Here is a 21,405-nt window from a genome sequence, read left to right as displayed (position 1 = left end):
AGTGTTTCAAGAAATTTTGTCAAGAAAGTTTGCCTCTCAGCAAGTAGGCCAGTCTAAACTCCTTAGCCAACATTTAGCGTTGAGTGTAAATGGCAAAAGATTTTTTAGGATGTGTACTATTTGTGTAAAGTGAGAGTATTTGTTGGTCCATTTCTGATGTCATAACAGTCATTTTGTTTCATATGCCTGCTGCTACAAAGCTTTCGTGATTCATTTTTATATAGTTGCAGACCACAGGAAATCAATCAAAAAGGAATACCAGGCCCCATTTCAAATGTTTTGCTTCCAAGTTGTGTTTTCTCTAGGCAATTAGAAACCCAATAAAAAGAAAATCAATTAATGGCAGAGCTCAGACAGTGAACCCCCGCTATTTGAGGCATTGTGTTTAGATGGACAACAAAGAGAAGAGACTGACCCCTTCACTGTGCGCACACTTACCTTTTCAAATTCCTCGTAGGCGACATGCATCAGCTTTCTGGTGCCCAACACCTTCAAAAGCTGTGAGCTCAAATCCCTGGAGATGGCCTCGACCAGACGCAGGGCTCTCTGAATGGGGTACTTGGTGTTCCTGATCTTCTTCAGGTGGGTGAATATGGCCATCAGAGCCTGGCGGATCTTGTCCAGCTCGGAGGCGGACAGCAGGTCATTAAGGGGGAAGTCTTTCATTAGAGGATTGTAGTCATTGACAGTTTCTACAGCGTGTTTCAGACCTGCAAAGGGAGGAAAAACGTAGTGATTACTCGAGGAGAGGCACGCAAATAAAAAACAAGTGAAACAGCAGTCTGTTTCTCTGCTCCTCAACTGTTCAGCGAACTTCCTGAACACCCAAGATCTACTCAAAATGTCGGCTTGAAATCTTTATTGCTCCATTTTTATTGATCGTAAATACTATTTCACTCTTAATTTAATCGTGTTTTTATTGTTTTCTTTTTTGCCTCTGTAGAGCACTATGGATGTGCCTGGTGCATAAGAGTGCCATACAAATAAATCTACCATGCCTAACGTGGGAAATGTCAAAACTTGCTGTCAACTCACCAGTGTCTGTATCGAAACTGACAGTAGCATGGAAACGCTTGCCATGCTTGAGAATGTCAAGCGTGAGCAGAACCTCCGGGCTCTCCCTCTTCTCTTGGATCCTGTTGAGGGCCCGCTCCAGATTGAGCCAGAAACTGATCTCCTGCAGGGCTGTGCCCGACGCCGGGTCACGGTCCAGCTTCGTCACCTGGAAGCAGACGACAGAGGAATAGGGATAAGGGGAGCTCGTTTAGAAAACATAAAACTCATTGTGAGTATGGGCATGAAGGTTATACATTGAACAAGACCCCCTCTATCATTGGAAACCCCGCCAACCCCCCAAAAAACAAAAAAAAACCCAATGCATCTTACTTTTTGAATCTCCCTGATCCAGCGGTTGACTCCAGACTGGAGCTGGTTCAAGAAGGTGGGGTCCTCCACTTTATCCCCAAAGTCAGTGACTTTGGGTTTCTCGCCGCGCTCGTAGCACTGCTTGGCAATGTTTGTGATGATGGGGTGGATGAGCAGACTGATCTCAGGGATCTCGATATTCTGCTGCAAGTGCAGGAGGCCCATCTCCAGCTCTGCGATCTTCTTCTCCACGGAAGGCGCCATTTTGTCCCCGTCTCTGCAGAGGAATGAAAGCATAAGCTTGGCGCACATTCAAGGGAGTGTCAGGAAATGGAGTAAGGTGGAATTAATTACCTGTCTGCCTTTCCGGACTCACGGATGTACGACTTGAAAAAGGGAGCAACAGCGTTGCTGATGAACGAGTGGAGAGTCTCATAGGGAGAATCCTCACTCAGCGTCAGGACGCGGACTTGGGTCGAAATGGGTTTGTCTGCATCAATGACGCCCGTCCTCTTGATAAGAGCCAAGCTGCAGGAGCAAAGTATGTTTGTGTTAAACAGGGGTTTCCAGGATTTTTCAAAGTTTGCAGTTACAAAGACAAAACAAATAGAAATGACTTTTCAATACAGGTTTACCTGTTGGACTTGAGCCCATAGTGTATGTCGATGCTGATGTTATAAGTGATGCACTCCTTCTCTTCCTCTCCTTCGTCGCCAACATCCTCTGGGAAAACATGACATTAATAGCCTTTTATTCTGAGGCTAAGGACCACCTAGCCGGAAGGAAACTGAATAGAATGTCTTCATTGATACATGCTGACTCACATGGCAACAGCATGACTCTCAAAAATTAGAATGATTCGAATCTTGTCATTAATATTTTGCGCAGCATGTATGCGTGTTAGGGCAAGTGGCCCCCAAGCACCCAACCACAACCAAAGCAAGCAATCAATCTTTTGATCAGTCACATTTGCAAGGGCTGATGCCCGGCTCATTTTCCATCTCTCCCTGCTATAACACACCTGATTCATGGGATCTGCTCATCACCAAGCTCTGAGGAAGCAAGATAACGGATTCTAGTCTTTTGAATTAGGTGCGTTGCAGCAGGGAGAGCTGGCCCCCGAGGACCGATATTGGACACCCCTGTCTTCAGTACATTTCAGGCTTTTTTAGCAGAACAACACTAACTGAATCAGTACTTCTACTTTTAGCAGGATATTTTGTTCCAAAGGTATTTGTACTTCTACTTCATTACAGGTTGAGAGTACTATTACAACCTCTGGAAAATTGTGCAGATAAATCATTTTCTTGGATGCAGATTGGCTGCTAAACAGTAAAGGTACAATGCTGGTTTCCCTTCAATATGGATGAGCATGTCTGCGCAATCTGAGTTTAAATTTCAAACTTTCTTTTCACCATCAATTCTGCACAACCATCGAAATACTCAAATTTAGCGTTTATTGTGGCTGCGGGTTTTACGGAAGAACGGAACGATGCAAATTGATGGGCCACTGGCTATAGCCGGGCTAGCAAGATTAGCCGCCCAAGAATGACGAAGAGATTTTACCTTTGAGCGCGCTTCTCTCCACCAGGATAGTATGGACCTGAGGGTCGGCAAGGAATTTCCGCATCTGCTCTACGGTGCTCTTCTCCTCCAGGGAGGTTTCCAGGGAGGCAGGGGCCTCGCCGCCATCTTCCAGGAGCAGCGGAACGAGCTTGCGAATGTGCTTCTGGAGCACCGAGGCGTCCGCCACTGTGTGAACGGCCGATACCTCCATGGAGCCGCTGTTATCTTCGCCCCCGCCTACGTCTGACATCTTGCGAAGCGGTCTGCGACCACCGCTAAACACCAAACGACGAACAAAAGAAACACGTCTGGCTGATTTTGTCTCGGGTCATAAACTGGGTGCCGCTGTCAAATCGCACACGTCGGACGTCAGATTTATTCAAGCGATGGATTGTGGTACTTGTGGTTCAAATGGGGAAGATTTACATAGAAGTTTCCCTCATTAAAACTTCATTACCCAGAATGCACTGGACAGACGCTGATTATTTTCGTCGACGTGTATGACCGCTAGGGGGAAGAAGGGAGATGTCTCGTTTTCATTGTTAGTCCACTGTAAGTGAGTCATCAGATTTTTCTTTATTCTATCACATTTTTTAGACCTTAAAATGTATAAATTTATTATATAAAATATTGAACGTTTAATGTTTTGCACTAAGATTTTAATTTTAAGCTCAACACACTATTATTGACATTGATTTCTTTCATTTTAAGATGAACACACTTAAGTTTGAATTTTTTTTTTTGGTGAACAATTCATTTATAAATTTGATCGTTAAAAGAAAAAAGAATCAGTGCTGAAAATTCTAATTCAAACCCTGACAGCACAAATGTACTTCCATATTGCAAGGGCTTGTTAAACTGTTTTTAGTACAAATGTAAAACATGAATTTGGACCAACTAAGATGTATGACATGACATAACCTTGGAGGCATTGAAGCGTTAGGGGAAAAATGTGTGCAACCAATACAACATTTGTACTAAACAGTTGCAAGCTTCATGCAACAATCATGAAAATAAATAAATAAAAATACAGGCTTGAAACTCATTGAAAATCCACGTCACCCCCCTCCCCCCATTTAATTTATGGGAAATTATGTAAGAAGTTCAAGGTTTAGGATGCTTTTCCATTGTTTTATTGCATAAATATTAACATGAAGCAAAACAAGAAAAAAAATGTACAGCCTTGATTGAAATTCCAAATCCTGTATTTACATCATCCGTTTACTGTATTAAATGTAAATGTACTAATGTAATTCTGTCAATGTATAGATGGTTGTTAATTTTAAAAAAGAATCCTATGACGTAAAATGGAAGAAATAAAACACAGCAACAAACAAATAAACAAACCCTGAGACAAAAACTCTCTTGAATACAGAGTTATGAAGTTAATCTATCCATCCATCCATCTATCATCTGAACCGCTTATCCTCACGAGGCTTTGCTCACTCCTCCTCTGGGAACTTGAATTTGGCGTAGACAATGAGCATGACCACTGACATCACGACGCACAGCGTGCCAATCACCAGGTAGGCAATACCCAGGAATTCGTTCTTGCCCCCCATCCATGACACGTTGCTGAACACCACCATCTTTCTGCCGTTGAAACTCAGCACTGGGTAGTCTGGGAAGGGGATGAGGGTTAAGAAAATACAACAGTGGGGATACACAATAAAACCCTTCTTTTCGCAGCTCAGAAATATCTGTTAAATATGAGCTGACATCCAAGCTGTTCTATTACAAACCAGAACAAATTATGTGAAATAAAGGGAACACTTAGCTTAATGCTAAAAAAAAAAAGAAAGAAAAACAAGTGAAACACCATTGACATAATAACAGTTAGCATCAATAGTCAAGGATTTACACGCAACGGATATTTACACACGTATAATTTACACAGCAATAATACTCACAAGCATCTATTCTTTATCCTCCATGAGAAAATGCTAATATTTTTGCCTCTGAGTTACTTAAAGTAGTAGTAGAAGTACAGTTCTTTTTATGTCTGGATGTGTTACGTTCTTTGATGACTGGATGTAGCGTCTCCTGGTGGCCAAGGCAGCCACATCATAAGGAATGTCAGGATTTATTAGATTGCAGCATTAAATTATGATATCATAAACTGTTAAATTGTTTACAATCTATTGTACTATGTTATTACTCTATATTTTTATGAAGTACAATATTATACAATATTTTTAATTATGAAAAAACCCAAACAACAAAATTGGGGGCAGGGGGTGCTGGAATTAATTAATTTCCGGTCCTTTTAGAAGTGGTCATGGAACAAATTTCAACCAGTATTTCAATCTATCATTCTCAATAAAATTGTAAGCGTCATACAACCTTGAACTGTATATTTTAATGCCGCCGCGCAGTTGAAGCTCAGGGTTTCGATCTCTACTCTCCTTGTATGAATAGGTTTTCTCCAGATACTCATGCTCAACTTGAAGGTTCTACTTAAATGCCTAGGGCCTAGTCTATTTACATGAAAAAAAAAACATACCCCCCCACCACCATTGCACTCATTCTGAACGTGTAAAAACAGTGTCTTGACCAACCTGTCAAACAGGTTAGGCGGACACTTTCAAGAGCACACACCTCTGTGTTCTGCTCGTTCTCTTAAAATGGAAAAATAGTATGATCCTAAACCTGATCTGCATATTCATTTAATTAAACCATTGTACGGTACTTATGTAGAAAATGGAGTATTAATCTGCTGTCTACATGTCACTCACATTTTGATTTTGGTAGCTCAATCCTTTATCCCAATCATGCATCCATTAACAACAATTCCGAATCTGTTAAACGGACAAGGATACTGTAAGCGATTTCCAGAGAGTAGTTTCCTGCTGGCAGGCCATTGGTGTAGTCCCCCTCGGTGATCCGCCGGTAAAGTTTGCGGAAATCCGGCAGCGCGGCCCTTCGCATCCACACCAGGAAGTCTTGGTTGATAAAACCATTGTTGGCAGGGTCAGAGGTGTCCAGCTCATAAGCTGGTCTGGGCCAAAACAGCGGCTTCACAGTGCCTGTAAGTCAGTTAAAAAAAAAACGCACAATTCGTAATAATCCAGCCATTTTTGACAGTGCTTGACCTCATCAGGGTAGTGGGTGAGCTGCGAGAGAAAGGCAGAGCTCAAATAGAAATTATAGAACAACAAAGGAATGTGAAAGAATTCATTCCAGGGTCAAACTGTTTCCATCATAAAACCGCTTTAATTGTAGGCACATTGTTAACTGCCATGAAAGTGTAAATTATAATTGATCCACTCTTTCTTTTAAAAACATTAAAAAGAACTAAAAAAAAACAGGAACACAGTAGACTTTACTTACCATTGAATGCATTCCTCAGGGGTGTGACAGTGGGGTTTCTAAACTTGATGTTGTAATCGGTCCACCAAGCAATCCCTTTCCCATCCAAGGGCACCTCCTTCTGCTGGCCGTTCACAATCTGGAACAGCCTGAACGTGTCTTCCGGGAACCAAAGAAATACAGGAATGAATAAGGAATATCATGACACAGGGAAAAAAAAAGGAGCTCAGGATAAAGCACACACACACCGTTAAACAGGCTGTTTACTACCGAGCCACACGGCACAATTGGGCGCTTGTTGCGGTCATATCGATAGGGCTCGCACTGATCGTAGGGTTCCTTTGGAAAAGACCAGAGAAATAACAAGACTCAGATGATTACTAGAAATGATAATGTATTGCCATATAATGCAAAACCGAGTGATGGGGAAATCAAAAGCCTTCTGCCAAGAAACTGTGTCCTGATTTGATTTTAGTAAACTACCTGGCAGTGTTTTAGCTCACCTTGAAGTAGGACAAGTCTCCATAAAGCTGGCCGTCATCTCTGGAGACACCGTACCTTCTGTAGTTCTGGAAGTAGTTGGACAAGCCGTAATAAAAGAACACCGGCCCCTGTCCAAGACAAGATCACAAAGAGAAAAAAATGATTTGATTTTATCCGTTTTTTATTTTTACTTGCCCTTCACATGAATATTTATTTTTTGAACTGAATTGTTTTGGTTGTAGGTCATATTAATGGTGGGAAAGGTTTTTTACATCTACAGTATAATCGTGGAGGGCACCTCAAACAGCCTGTTGATCGAGAACTGTAGTGTGCAAACACAGTTCTGCTTGTCAGGGTCCGAGCACTGAAAGCATGGCGAATTCTGCTCCGTGCCCGTGTAATCAAGCTGCAGGAAAAAGAGAAAACAAATAAAAGACTTATCTTAAATGTTGACGAACCACATTAGTAACATCATACCTTTGAAAGGTCAACGGCCTGGCTATCAGTTTCATTACATTTACATCATGTGTTTTTTGTTTTTGTAAAGTGTCCATGGGTGTCTTGAAAGGCGCTTATAAATAAAATGTATTATTAGCATTATTAGTATTTAGGCTAAAATGATTCCAAAAGCAAAGTGGACGCAGAAAGCCCTACATAGAGCCCAGGGGGATAAAACTGAGCCTCTACCTCCAGTACTTGGATGTTGCGAGAGGTGATCAAGAGGGCAACGCCGATGCCGATGAAGGCCAGACCGATGAGGACAAACCCAGGGATGACGATGCCGGCGGAGAGCATGGGCTGCCACGCTGGGAGCCTCTGTTGGGTGAAGGCAGTGTTGTCAGGCCGGTTGGGCGACTCATTCTCCTCCTTTACCATTCTCCTGGCGCTGTGAAGCAAAATGAAGATCATACTTCTGTTTATATCTTACATTACGTGTATTCAGATGTTGTCTTACTTAATCAAGCAAGTTTTAATTCGGATATCTGTTGTTTTATTTGCTTTTTTTAAAAACGACTACGTACTTCCTGAAATACTACCAAGCATTAGCCGTACTCTCAGCTAATTCAATCACACAGACAATCAACCGCTTAGAAGGAATCGATCATAAATACTTACATGTTAAAAAGTTTAGCGTGTTTTTACACCTGATACAGCGACGACTTAAATAGCGAAATAAAAAAGAAAAACAACTATTTTTGGAGTTGGCGTGCCCCACACAGCGGCTCACCTTTACCTTCCTTCAAGTCTACAGCCCCGCCTGTTGGTATCCTTGTTATGACGACAGCGTGAGTAGGGCAGACCTGAGATCAGTCTGACAACGATATATATCGCTGAAAAAAAGTAGCAAAATACAGTACTTTGTCTTTCCGAAAGAACTGGATCTGTATTTATTTCAGTATCTGCTACTATACATAAGAAAGCTTCCAAAACATTACGTTTTTTTTAATTACATTTTTAGTCATACTCCATGGCATGTTTTCGTTTTGTGTTGGGGATTTGTTCTTTTCTTGGTTCTTGTATTTTATTTGTTTTTTGATGTATTTTTTACGAAAGCGTATTACAAGTTGACGCATGTTGAAATAAAAAAAAAAGATCTTTCTGCTTTGCGACGCATCAACTTTTCCGGTTTTAGGTTTGACTGACAGATCTTATAACCAATCAAATGAATGTAAACGCTTTGGAAACCCTTGGAGCGGCCATTCAGCATCGATTTCTTTCGATAGTGCGTGGAGAAACGGTCGAAGAACTGTGCGGTCTTTGTGTTGACATCTGCGGGGATTGCGAGGTCTTATTAATATTTAAATTTTTTAACGCGTGAATTTATTGTTTAATTTAATACTAAGGTGTCGTGGTAATGTACTTTAAATGTACCAACGTTATTGTTTTTTCCCCTTCAAATCGCACCTGTCCTGTGAATGCGAACCGGGGCTCATTGTTAGCAGCTAACGTAGATTGCTAATATTTCGGGAACTTGAATGTCTTACTTTTAGGCTCATTAAGTAACAAAATGAACGTTTGGAGTTCAGTTAATATTACTAAAGCGTAAAATGGTCATGAATGTGATGTTAATGTGCTATTGAAAATCAATGTGAGCAAATATTTCATCTGTAGCCTACGGACGTGCTGCTAGCATTGCGGTGATCGCGAGCTAGCCTGATTGTCTATGATGGACGGTAGCGGTGTTCCAGTCGTTTGGCCTAAAAAAATATTATTTCAACGGTACCATGACTTCTATAATTCGTTTGATTTTGCAATTTAGTAAAGTTATGAATGTTTTGTTAAAGGCATACTTTTTTCGTAACACTATTATTCTGGTTCTGTCTCATCTCTTTAGTGTTTGAATGGATATAACCAGGTGCACGGAGAAATGGGTAAAACAAGCCAATGTTATTGTACCATAGAGCATCCTTTTTTTCATAAAAACCATGACATCCACGCACGATTAACTTCTCTTAATTCATCCAGACTTTTTTGGGACGTGTTTCGGGGCACCGTTTGCTGGTTATTAGCATGACATAACACAATAATTAACAGGATCTTAATAGTTTTATTTTTTAACGACACTATACAACGCGGGCACTGGTGTGTTTGCGTAATTTCTGCAGATCACAGAGTCACAAGTTGTCATCATCATTGTTGTTTTAAAATACAGTGAACCCTGACCAATGCGAATAGCAACCATTGACAGTTTGAACAAGAAATGTGGAACAATTCGCCGCAATGTCCCACATTATTTTGGGTAGCAAAGGCCAAAGTCTTGCACGATAGCACCACAACAGTTGTAAAAATTCCTATCTAAGTTATTTGACCAAGACAAAAAAGGGGGGTAGCGGGGTCAGTGGCTTAGAGGTATCCCTACGCCGATGAAAAAAATTAATGCATTTAAAGTGCAAGGACACCGTAGTGTATATTGCCGCAGGGACTAACCTTTGAGCTACTTTGTAAAATTTTTGACTCCACTATACATCAATACTCATATTTTCAAAATACAATGATCACAAAAGGTTCTTTATCTTAGCTTTAAAATTCTATCACTGCTAATAGTGATCTGGACTGTTCTCTCCATCATCTTGAGAAGTTTACCACCCGGCATTCTTTGGGGGTCAGCCGCACAAGGAGCCTCGCCTGCTACTGAGATCTTCCTTCACACTGCTGGCAAGCAGTAAGCTGGTGGTCAATGTCAATGTGACAAAAAGAGGGTTTAAACGTGCGTATTGGCAAGAGAATAGGTGAATCTTTCAACAAATAGTTATGTTCAACAGAAATTCACAAATGGTCAGGGGTTCACTGTTCAACCATTTTCCTGTCTTTTATCATCGTAAATTGAGCCTTGAATTCCTTAGTTGATATTTTTTTCCCAGGAGAGGCCTCCAACATCCTCCATCATGTTGTCAAGTAAGAAATCCGACGCCGGGTCCTCGTCGTCATCCTCTACTTCCTCGGCGGCGGGCGGCGACAGAGCCCAGGGCTCTGATGCCCAGGCGGCTGCTTCGGTCTCAGCTGCGGGTCCAATGGACATAAAGAAGAAGGAGAGGTCTTCCCCGAGCGGCGAGTCAGGAGGAGCCCCTATGCCTCACCAGGGGGGAGGAGGCCCCGGCGCCCTGGACCCGGACTCTGCCGAAGTCCGCAGGACGAGTCGGCGCAAGCGACAAAAGGTAAACATTTTAGAATTTTAACCGGAGGCGATGCTGGGAGTATGGTCCAAATGGCTGTGGCGTGTTGTAGAAATGTGGGTTTTAATGATGCTTTTATTGTGCCTACTGTTGCAGGTGGAGTACCGCGAGATGGACGAGAGCCTGGCCAATCTGTCCGAGGACGAATATTACTCTGAGGAGGAGAGAAACGCCAAGGCGGAGAAAGAGCGAAAGCAGGTTATCCCGCCACCAGCCCCTCCACCAGAAGAAGAGAATGACAGTGAACCAGAGGAACCATCTGGTGAGTCTGTGCTTTGTTTTCGAAGCACTCCCATTTTCCTGTGGAAATAATTTAACTGTGCAGGCATTGTTTATTATTTCAACATTCATAGTGTCATGCATATTAAAGAACAAGTAAATCACTGTGTAATGAAATAAAATCAAAATGAGAGTGCATTAAAAAAAACTGCATTTTACCTTTATGGAACTGACTAAAACGAACTATGATGACAGCAAAAATGTTCTGTTTTTGTCTTTGTCAATTTCATAAATGTGCTTTAGGGTTTAATTCAAATGTAGTTATATTGTAATTACTGTACAGCCGTACAGAAGAAATAATATCAAACAAGCATTGGCATTTCAGACACAAGCGATCAGGACGATGGATGGATAAAAACAACAAAAAAAAACATGCTCTACTGTTGTGCTGTCGTTCTTTTTGTAAAGCTAAGCATTAACAGACTATGTCCATAATCAGGTGTGGAAGGCGCTGCTTTTCAGAGTCGCCTCCCTCACGACCGCATGACATCCCAGGAAGCCGCATGCTTCCCCGACATCATCAGCGGCCCCCAGCAGACCCAAAAGGTCTTCCTCTACATCCGCAACCGCACAGTAAGTGTCCCCCGAACCTGCGTGATCGCCTCTTCAAAAAGCCTCCCTTTCAGCCCTTCATATTACCATTTGTGTTTCATCCCCTACCAGCTCCAACTGTGGCTGGACAACCCAAAGATCCAGCTGACTTTTGAGACTACCGTACAGCAGCTTGAAGCTCCATACACTAGTAAGACGCTTGAAATAACAGTCAGAAAAATGGCAACAATTATAGTCGTCCTTCAGTTGCGATTTCATGTTCTTTGTATCCCGCTCAGGCGACGCTGTGCTGGTGCACAGGATACACAGCTACCTTGAAAGGCACGGGTTGATCAACTTTGGCATTTACAAGAGGGTCAAGCCTTTACCCAGTGAGTTGGCCTTTGGCGTAAAGAAAAATGGAATGAATAATTTCAGATATACACACATTTGTATAATTTTCTCGAATGTCAAATCATCTCTGTCCACGTCTAGAGTCGCAATATGAGAAAATAAATACGGTACAGCATGACAGGCTGTCGGATTCTTCTGCTATATTTTAACTGCCGTTGTGGCTCGTTCAAAGAATTGTTGACATGCTTCGTTACAGCCAAGAAGACCGGAAAGGTGATTGTGATTGGCGGAGGGGTGTCCGGCCTGGCTGCAGCCCGCCAACTGCAGAGCTTTGGGATGGATGTCACTGTATTGGAAGCCAGGGTGGGTGTCTGCGCGCGACGCAATTGTCCTTTGGCTCCTAATTTGACCATTTTGAGTCTAACTATTGGAATTTCTTGATTTCTTTTGGACTCATCTTTGTAGGACCGCGTCGGAGGCAGGGTGGCCACATTTAGGAAGGGCAACTATGTGGCAGATCTGGGGGCCATGGTTGTGACAGGCCTGGGTATGGATGACTCAGCCATTTCCTTTTCATCGACCTGCAGAGGGCGCTGTTGTCTATAAATATTCCGTTGGTCTCGTCTGTGCGCTTGGTCAGGAGGGAATCCCATGGCTGTGGTCAGTAAGCAGGTTAACATGGAGCTGGCCAAGATCAAACAGAAGTGTCCGCTGTATGAAGCCAATGGACAGGCCGTGAGTATGACCGGCTTAAAAGCGAGAAGTAGCTTGTCCAACTGCAAATCGCAGATACGCGCATGCAATTGATGCGAGAGCATATCGTATTTTCCTCATACAGTGGTAGAGAGAGTGCCGTTTTGACTGCATTAAATTCAATCTATATTTTTTCCATTTAATTCAACTCAAATTCCGCCCCTGTTAAAAATAATTTCCAAAATGTACAAACTTTTAAAATATGCCCCTTTAAATAAAAAACAAAATCATGACCGTATTTGTGTCGCGCTATATAAATTAATATAAACGGTTGAGTAATTGTGAGTGAATGGGGAGGAAAAGAGCGGTGTCAATTTGGGGTGTGGCATTTATTTGTTCGAGTGTAGTTGATTAATTCAAGGTCGAGCCCAGAGGGCCGGGCCACTCTTTGAGGAAATATGCTATCTGCCTGCTTCTTGCAAACTACAGCAATTAACAATCAGACATGACAGTGTAACCTCAACTGCATTTACTATTTGTAGCCGATTAATTTTCTTTTTTTCATTCTAAACCATGCGCTGTTTACTTCATTAAAGTAAACGCTTGCGAGATCTCTTCTGGCTTGAGTGTTCTCGAAGTTGAGTTCTGTGCTGTCCCCCGGCGGTCGTCTAGCTATTCCTAAACCACACAGTTCAACACAGTGAACCGTGGCTTTGGGTAACCTCCAAACAACTAGCGCACGGAGCACAAAACGGACACGGCCTAATGGCAATCAAATCTTCTCTAAGACTCCATTAATAGGATGTCTTGGTTGGAGGTACAAATGAAATGTACATGTTTTCCCTTTTGTTGACATGATATGTTCTCTCCCCCCCCCCCCTCCCTCCTCTGTCTCATTTCACCAACCGCTGAACAACTAAAGGGTGAACGGTGCACAAGTGTATGTATTGGTTTACTTACATAATTTCATTCCTCCTTTCATGTGCTGAGTATCATTGTGGAAGCAAGGCCATTTCTTTTCTCACTTTGCTGGCTCTTCCTGTTTAAAGTAGGAGAATGTTTTTATTAGCCCCGCGTGTGGGGAATCCCAGTTGCACGTTTGTCAGTAGTTAGTGGTACACAAGAATACAAAGAATCCCCAAAGTATTTGCACATCTTTCCAGAATGATGCTATGAGACGGAACACAATGAGCAACAACACGAAATGCCAACCGTACATGACTATTAATGATAAATATGTTACATGCAAACTATGTTTAAGTAGGTGTTGTACTGCGATTTGATCAAAAAACACAGTGTGTGATTTGTTTTTCTTTAGTTTTATAGTAAACTTCCAAACTGCTGCTCGATATTCAGTTTGCTCCCACAATGTTACGCTTGTAGCTTACCGTTTGGTAAGCTACAAGTTTTTAACGTCGTTTAAAACGTCGGGTTACTTGTAAATTGAGGTACCACTGAATTATGTAATAAACAATCGATAACGACTGGCAGACTTTTTGTCATTTGTTTCCAAGAGGCAAATTAAACTTGGACAGGAGTTCGACTTGGAAACTGTTCATATTCAAATAATCTCCATTAAGTGTCATCGGTGCTCAAAATTTTTTTAGTTTGTGTCTTGATTTCGATCATTCACAATCATTTTACCGAACTGGCGTGGCGCTGCCCTTGCACGGTGTGTATCTCAATAGCGAACTAACTTCTGCATCTTTATATTAGATTGTGAATATTACACATTTTTCGTCTTTGGCGAGTTCAAAAGTCATTCATCATTTTCTTTTTGCGCAATTCAAGGTGCCCAAAGAAAAAGATGAGATGGTGGAGCAGGAGTTTAACAGATTGCTGGAGGCCACTTCCTTCCTCAGTCACCAGCTGGACTTTAACTTCCTCAACAACAAGCCCGTCTCCCTGGGACAGGCCCTGGAAGTGGTCATACAGTAAGTACAGCCCTCATATCTTCTGTACAGTTAAGTCCACGCCACGCATTTGGACAAAGGAGTTTGATCTTTGTCACACCACACCGACAAGATGGAGTCAAGATTTAATCTATATCTGTTGTGTAGGCTGCAAGAGAAGCACGTCAAAGATGAGCAGATAGAACACTGGAACAAGATTGTGAAGACGCAAGAAGAGCTCAGAGATCTGCTCAACAAGGTGAGCAACTTTCTGCGCCTATAATTGTTGTATAAAAAGTATTTGAATTTCCGAGTAGGAGTGTAAAATGCGACGCTTTACTTTGCTCTTTGGTGGGCTTAGATGGTGTCCACCAAGGAGCGGGTGAAGGAGCTCCATCAGCAGTTCAAAGAGGCCAGTGACGTGAAACCGCCCAGGGACATCACCGCGGAGTTCCTGGTGAAGAGTAAGCACAGAGACCTGACATCGCTCTGCAAAGTGAGTTCACGCAACACAATTCAATGTCACCGTACACGCGCGACTCATAAAAAAAGCGGTTGGGTCAAATGTTACGGTCAACCTAAAATGACCCCGTACCACCATTACGGGGTGACAACTTTCTATTACCTTCTCTGAACTTTAGAAAGCTCACATCCAACTGTATTTTGAAGATACGGTAATACATTCCCTGGTACAATTCTAATTGGTATTTCAGCACTCCTCTTCATCGTGCTCTTCGCATTGTGACGTCATGAAACCAAGAAGGCACTTAACGATTGATAAACCGTCCTTTGCCATTGCGAGGCTTCAAACTGGAAGTTGTTTGAGGGAAGTGGCCACCGAGTTTAGTGTCATCACAAGGTTTTCGACAGAGACCGCAAGAGTTACAGAAAGGCCTCGTGGCGGATGTTCTTGGAAAGCTATAAAAAAAAACTAAACACTTAATTTCCTTGTTGGAGAACTTGCAAGGTCTGCAAAATGGCTTAACATTAAGATCAACATAGCAATGGAGCAGAATGTAATTTTCAAATTGCAGAGGCTGCAATTTGTGGAGGGATACTTTTCTTCGTTTCGGGGCGTCGGTCGACTTTCTAACCTAGTTTATACTGAACATGTATCAGGGTTAGAATAGATTTGCATTTTTCATTCATGAGAGCAAGTTCTTTTGTTTTGACTTGTTTTTTTTTCTGTTCATTTTAATAGTGGGGTTGTTGGCTTTTTTTTAATGCTTCATTTTAGTTGAGTTTTTATTAGTTTTAGTATTAATTTTAGTTAGGCACATTTGTGGAGACGACTGTTTATCCGTCTTCGTTCTGCTCAGCTGTACAATAAAACAGACAAATCGACCCCAAAGAACAATTAAGCTACAATTCTACCAGGAGTTTGATGTTGTTTTTTTAATGCAAAATGTGATTTGAGAACCATTGAACAGTTGGCTCCAAAGTTTACAGGTCAAATGAATTTGATTATACTGCGTTTGAGCGCTGTGCTGAAATTTCCCCCAAAAGATGACTATTTCTAACTCTTTGTGAATAGCGTAACATATCACAACAATATGTTGTGGTCACCAGAACTTCTGCTCTTCTGCAAGACTTTGGGGTGCGGCGATTGGAATTTTTGTCCACTCCGTGCCTGTTGAAAAGCAGCGACGCCAATGGACTCCTTCGCGACATTTAAACTGAGACATCTCAGCCAAGGCTTTCATTTACATCGTTCCGGTCAAAGAATAAGCACTCAAATTTTAGAATCAAACTCTCTTCAAGTGGCGTTACATTACATACCGCCTGTCTGCGTTGGGCACCGTCTACTGCTACTTAGAGGCGCACTTCGATTTCCGAAAGATTATAATTGGTAGCAAGGGATATTTTACAGATGGCCCAGCCTGGAATCTCTTCATGTAACGCTATCTAACTCAACCAGACAGGCTATGTTTAAGTGGTAGGATGTACTATTAACATCGGCACTCTTAGTTTTTTTTTTCCCCCGGGGGTGCGCAGATAAATTGCCTCTCTGTCTGCTGGATTTGTCTTCTGCCCCACGAACTACTTCAAAATCTCAGTGCGTCTTTTCATGCACACACGCAGTCTCGCGCATTCGGTTGGACGTGCACGCGGCCTATGCACCGACTGGTAAGAATAGGTGAGCATCAAAACTCTGGGGTTTGTGCAGGAGTACGACGAGTTGCAGGAGCTGCAGGGGAAGCTGGAGGAGAAGCTCCAGGAGCTCGAGGCCAACCCACCCAGGTATCGAAATGTTTTTTGCTGTTTGGTCCACACATCATTTGTGCGCTAGGACTAGAGCCGAGGTCACTACCGTTGGAGAAATCATATCAATGGATCATTTGTGGTACCCGAGCTACTACTGCAGTGCCTTGAGACAACTGCTTTATGCCGTCAGGGAACTTAAACCAACACACGTCACCGTAAGCACGACTTTGGCAAATACTGAGCAATGAGTCAAACAAGAGGCTCCAAGATGATTAATCCCAATCCCGGTTGAAGTTGACATCTTGTGTACTTGAAACAAACGCGTAGCTTAGCCTTTCAGTCAGCTAGCTTGATGCTAATGCTAACCAGCACCGAGGTTCCAGTGCTTTAACCCATTAACACAACCGGCGCAGGAGAAGAGCATGAGTAATATTCGTGCCGCACTGATGAGCTGAGGGAAGATGAGACGAATCAATCAACGGTATGTCTGTCTGTCTCAACTCTGCTTCAAATTCTTTTCCGTTGACTCATATAGTGTGCGGATACGTTCCGTGCTTAAGAAGTGCAAACCACAAGCTGAAGCGATTACGTTAAATGGCATTAAAGTGGAAAAATTAACTGTTGTTCATATTAATTCTCAGTTTGTTTGAGAAAATGATTGCAGGTTCAAGTGCAATCGCAACATTAAGACAAAAACAATTCAGCCCCACTTGTCAACATGATCTCCCGTCTCCTCTCGTGTCTGCAGTGACGTCTACCTGTCGTCCAGAGACCGCCAAATACTAGACTGGCACTTTGCCAACTTGGAGTTTGCCAACGCCACACCCCTCTCTACACTTTCACTCAAACACTGGGATCAGGTGCATCATTGTTTTCACTCATCTTCAACCATCACGCAGTTTTTTGCTCACGGGGGATTTTCCCTCCCACAGGACGACGACTTTGAGTTCACCGGCAGCCACCTGACCGTGAGGAACGGTTACTCGTGCGTGCCCGTCGCTCTCGCCGAAGGCTTGGACATAAAACTCAACACGGCCGTGCGGCAGGTTCGATACACAGCCTCTGGTGAGTAAGTTTTGGACATCAGAATTGACATTATAGAAGATACAACATGCTTTTAAAAAAAAAATCCCATATCCCACCAGGCTGCGAGGTAATCGCCGTCAACACCCGCTCCGCCACGCAGACGTTCATCTACAAGTGCGACGCGGTGCTGTGCACACTGCCGCTCGGCGTGCTCAAGCAGCAGCCGCCCGCCGTCCAGTTTGTGCCGCCATTGCCCGAGTGGAAGACTTCTGCCATACAGAGGATGGGCTTTGGAAACCTCAACAAGGTGTGTAGAGCGCAAAAGAGTGAAGCGTATGAGCGAAAGTGTAGTCAAGTGTGCTGAGTGATTGGAAAAAAGAGAGAGAGGGAGGTTTCAAGAAAAGCCACTCCTCGTTCTGTCAAACTTAACGTGAAACAAAGATTCAAAACTACAACATATTTTGCTTCATGCTAACAATGCAAAACACCATTGATATGCTACGTTACCATTAACAGTCACGGTCTTTGAAGCAACACTCAACACAATCGGTGGTGCAACACATGTAGACAGATAATGCTCACAAGCATATATTCTTTATCCTCTCCGAAAAATGAATAATAGCATCTTCTTGAGGCATCTACAGTATTAGAAGCACTGGCCAAGTTGTTGTTATAAAGGACAATAACAGTTAGATTTTTCTGTTTTTAAAAGTTTTTTTGGGGAGGAGGTGCTAAAGGCACGGACGGGTTAAAGGCATTTCCATTCTTTTCAGTGGGAACGATGACCTGAGATAAATGTTTTGATTCGCAAGCGTGGTTGCGGAATGAATTAAACTTGTACCCCAGGCGGGGCAAGGGATCAGCTTACACAATTATGTCAACCGCAAAATTAGATTTCATGGATTTAAAACCATCTTTCCCACACCTGGAATCACTGAACTGATTACCTAAGTAATGGATGGAATAAGCACTCGGGCGATCGATTTTAAAAAGATGTTTGTCACATCTCTCATCTCACGGCATCTTATTCCAACAAACCTGACTCATTAGCGTAAGGGTGCGCATGAGGGTTGAAGGACACGTGTCACTCCGCACCGTGAGGACTTTGGTGTCCTCCACTGTTCTGCCGCAGTGCATTATTATGCAATGCATTGCAAAGCCCGCTGTCTTCAGCAGAGGGCGCTCACTCAAGAGCATTCATACCTCCACGCCTCTCTAGTGGTCAATTGTTGTTCTTTCGGTCTTTCACAGGTGGTGCTCTGTTTCGACCGCGTGTTCTGGGACCCCAGCGTCAACCTGTTCGGTCACGTGGGCTCCACCACGGCCAGTCGGGGTGAACTCTTCCTCTTCTGGAACCTCTACAAAGGTGACACTCCAGCCACAATGCAGCAGAGATTACTGCATGGTCAACTTAAGCTCCACAATTTGAGTCCTAATGTGCACCGCTTGACACGGCTGCTAACATGGCAAACTGCAACAAAAAAGATTTTTATGTATGCTTCGGTTTTGCTACTCTGCAAAAAGAGCATTTGGATTTGGTTTTTCCAGTACCATAATTCATATATTGTATCCTGTTTAAAAACATAGTATTTAAGATAAATTGCTCGCAAGCCAAAACTGCAGGAACAATGCTCAAAAATGGAAATGTGTCGTCCTACCTCACATGCAAGATGACCAGAGAGCGTAAACTTTGGTCTGGTGTCACGGCGGCCTCATTATCAAGCGCCTACGTGGTAGCACGACTTGGTTGCCTCATCCTAAAAGTCCACCCGTGCGATTTTTGTCCCCGTCAGCTCCCATCCTGCTGGCTCTGATGGCAGGCGAGGCGGCCGGAATCATGGAGAACATCAGCGACGAGGTCATCGTGGGACGTTGCCTCGCCATCCTCAAGGGCATCTTCGGGAGCAGCGCCGTGCCTCAGGTAAACCAACTGACACCGATACCCGGAGGTTCCCGCTTCTGCAACGTAATCTTGCCCATCGGCGTGGCAGCCGAAGGAGACGGTGGTGACGCGCTGGCGTGCCGACCCCTGGGCACGGGGCTCCTACTCCTATGTGGCAGCTGGTTCTTCGGGCAATGATTATGACCTGATGGCACAGCCCATCACGCCGGGTCCCGCCATCCCGGGAGCCTCGCAGGTGAGCGGGCATGTTCATCGGGGTTATCATGCTTTGGGAACTTATTGTAGTTAGTTTTTAAATTAATTCACTATTTTTTTTTTATTCAGTTAGTTTTATTAGTTTTCAGAGCCAGCTGTTACTTTTTATTGTTTTTTTAAATCTTTTGTTTAAGTTTTTCTTAGTTTTACGCTAAGTTTTTTTTAAAAATTATATGTATTTCTTGTGTGCAAGATTAAAAATTAATCGTCAAGTATTGTGGAGCAAAAACTCAATTATTTTAAACAACTGTCCATAAATTAAATACATTTACTTTATAACAGTCAAAAGTCTTTACAGGTTCTGATTATGTATGTTCCCCTCCCTCAATCATCATTCTAGCCTGTTCCCCGACTCTTCTTCGCCGGCGAGCACACAATTCGGAACTACCCAGCCACGGTACACGGTGCCCTCCTCAGCGGCCTCCGTGAGGCCGGACGCATCGCAGACCAGTTCCTTGGCGCCATGTACACGCTCCCCAGGCAGGCCACGCCCACCGCCGCCAACAACCCACCTCAGGCTCAGCCCACTGCCACCACTGTCTGAAACTGTCCTCTTGCAACTACAAAGACCCCCCCCCCCCCCCCGGCCCCCGCCTCACCCATTCCCTTTCCCCCTCAATCGCAAGGGTAGTCAACATTCCGAATGAAAAGCTGCCCGGATAATGAGATGACATTTGGGTGAGGGGGAGGGCGGATCGTCTTCATTCTTGAAGCATCAACGTCCTGCTTGTGTTTATACATGTGAACCCGCCACACTAAACGCGCCATTCAGGTGTAGCTAAACGTGTCATCAGTTGGGTTATGAAGTGTAGTATAGTTTGTATGAAAAGATATATTGAAAAGAATGTACTTGTAATTGAGATATTTCATCATGTTTGTCATGAATGTTTTTGTTTTTTAATTGTTTTGTTATTAAATAACTGAAACTATAACTTGAACTTGTCATTTTGTATGATGGCTACTAGAATGTTGTGGTTGATAACATAATGCGTAAAAAAAAAAAACAATCCTGAATCCTGGTTATGTCGCTGCTGTGGGAATAGAACTCGGCTGAAGACTGAGTATTAACTCGACAGGTGACACAGGAACTATCCAGCATGCATTAAACACTCAACGATGCAACTAAAAATAAGTAAAACTACTCACCTTTTGACGACACCTAATAATCGAGAAGGCACAGGAAGGTGGTTGCAGTGCAAGCAAAAGTGTTACCTGGTGGCATTTTGAAAGCCAAAGAAAAAGCAAAGCACACTTCAAGTTTTGCAAGATTTGATTTGAAGACATTCTAAATTAACCTGACAAGTTAATATTGAAAAAAAAATAACTTCAAACATTGAATGTCCATTTCATAAAATGTAAATCGTAACTTACAGTACGTATAATACATATAAAGTGCCCACATGATTTTTTTTTAATGGAGCCAATTTTACAATATTTCATTGATCTGTTGTTGATCATCAGATGAAGTATTTTCATTTTAGCAGTGCAATTGTATTAGAATCTGTGTCATTTTAATGACAGAAAATGTACATCAATCTAAATTATAGATTTTTAAAAATGAATTAAAACTCACCCAAAAACGATAGACTCCAGTATTTAGCATGTTCAGTTAAACTTTGATGGATGACTGACAATGCACGCAGCGTGTAACCTTCTGAAATCTTCAGGGGTGTAATCATTAAAAAAAAAGACCTGTAGGGGAGTTAAAAAGAACACCTGCGTTGGACAGAAGCGAACCGCTGACTATCTGCATTCCACAACCCAAAACCTGCCAACGAAAGCGAAAATAAAAAAAAGCTTTTAAAAAGCAAGAGATTTGCTCCGACTCAGCGTGTTACAAATGGTTGCTTTTTATTAGAATATATATGGT

The 21,405-nt window shown here is 42.8% G+C and overlaps 3 protein-coding genes across 9 annotated transcripts in view; 1 reads left to right on the top strand and 2 right to left on the bottom strand.

The window, feature by feature from the left end:
- The window catches only part of dync1h1 (dynein, cytoplasmic 1, heavy chain 1), a 343,117-nt gene that overhangs the window by 29,551 nt on the left and 292,161 nt on the right, over nt 1-21,405 (bottom strand). Inside the window, exons 2-7 of one of the 2 annotated variants that reach the window (XM_052085351.1) lie at nt 2,932-3,242; nt 2,001-2,088; nt 1,720-1,893; nt 1,387-1,642; nt 1,036-1,222; nt 439-710 (exon numbers count right to left, since the gene is read on the bottom strand). In XM_052085351.1, the coding sequence (XP_051941311.1) occupies nt 439-710; nt 1,036-1,222; nt 1,387-1,642; nt 1,720-1,893; nt 2,001-2,088; nt 2,932-3,181 (1,227 nt within the window). In that variant the 5' untranslated portion in view covers nt 3,182-3,242. Of the gene's footprint in view, nt 1-438; nt 711-1,035; nt 1,223-1,386; nt 1,643-1,719; nt 1,894-2,000; nt 2,089-2,931; nt 3,312-21,405 lie in introns of those variants that run through there. The other variant, XM_052085350.1, reaches the window with a different exon arrangement.
- tmem30b (transmembrane protein 30B) lies at nt 4,049-8,064 on the bottom strand. 3 transcript variants are annotated; one of them, XM_052085420.1, is made up of 8 exons: nt 7,952-8,064; nt 7,411-7,609; nt 7,022-7,129; nt 6,744-6,851; nt 6,489-6,579; nt 6,262-6,399; nt 5,751-5,957; nt 4,049-4,552 (listed from the first exon to the last, which is right to left on the bottom strand). In XM_052085420.1, the coding sequence occupies exons 2-8, from the start codon at nt 7,597-7,599 to the stop codon at nt 4,374-4,376; spliced, it is 1,020 nt and encodes a 339-aa protein (XP_051941380.1). In that variant the 5' UTR covers nt 7,600-7,609; nt 7,952-8,064; the 3' UTR covers nt 4,049-4,373. The 3 variants fall into 3 exon arrangements, with proteins under 3 accessions (XP_051941380.1, XP_051941381.1, XP_051941379.1); XM_052085421.1 differs by having other exon boundaries at nt 7,958-8,022; XM_052085419.1 differs by having other exon boundaries at nt 7,840-8,014.
- On the top strand, nt 8,430-20,467 carry kdm1a (lysine (K)-specific demethylase 1a). Of its 4 annotated transcripts, none has more exons than XM_052085365.1 (21): nt 8,430-9,095; nt 10,086-10,379; nt 10,494-10,659; nt 11,116-11,249; nt 11,340-11,418; nt 11,507-11,599; nt 11,818-11,924; nt 12,027-12,108; nt 12,202-12,296; nt 13,177-13,194; nt 14,046-14,188; nt 14,315-14,405; nt 14,508-14,642; nt 16,314-16,387; nt 17,100-17,211; nt 17,284-17,416; nt 17,497-17,684; nt 18,629-18,743; nt 19,171-19,298; nt 19,369-19,515; nt 19,876-20,467. In XM_052085365.1, exons 1-21 carry the CDS (start codon nt 9,066-9,068, stop codon nt 20,077-20,079), a joined length of 2,568 nt encoding a protein of 855 aa, XP_051941325.1. In that variant the 5' UTR covers nt 8,430-9,065; the 3' UTR covers nt 20,080-20,467. The 4 variants fall into 4 exon arrangements, with proteins under 4 accessions (XP_051941325.1, XP_051941323.1, XP_051941322.1 ...); XM_052085363.1 differs by having other exon boundaries at nt 8,433-8,509; nt 11,125-11,249; XM_052085362.1 differs by having other exon boundaries at nt 8,434-8,509.

Source organism: Hippocampus zosterae, chromosome 14 (assembly GCF_025434085.1).
Source record: "Hippocampus zosterae strain Florida chromosome 14, ASM2543408v3, whole genome shotgun sequence".
Lineage (NCBI taxonomy): Eukaryota > Metazoa > Chordata > Actinopteri > Syngnathiformes > Syngnathidae > Hippocampus > Hippocampus zosterae.
Note: the sequence above shows the minus strand (reverse complement) of the source record. Positions and strands in the feature narration are given on the sequence as shown.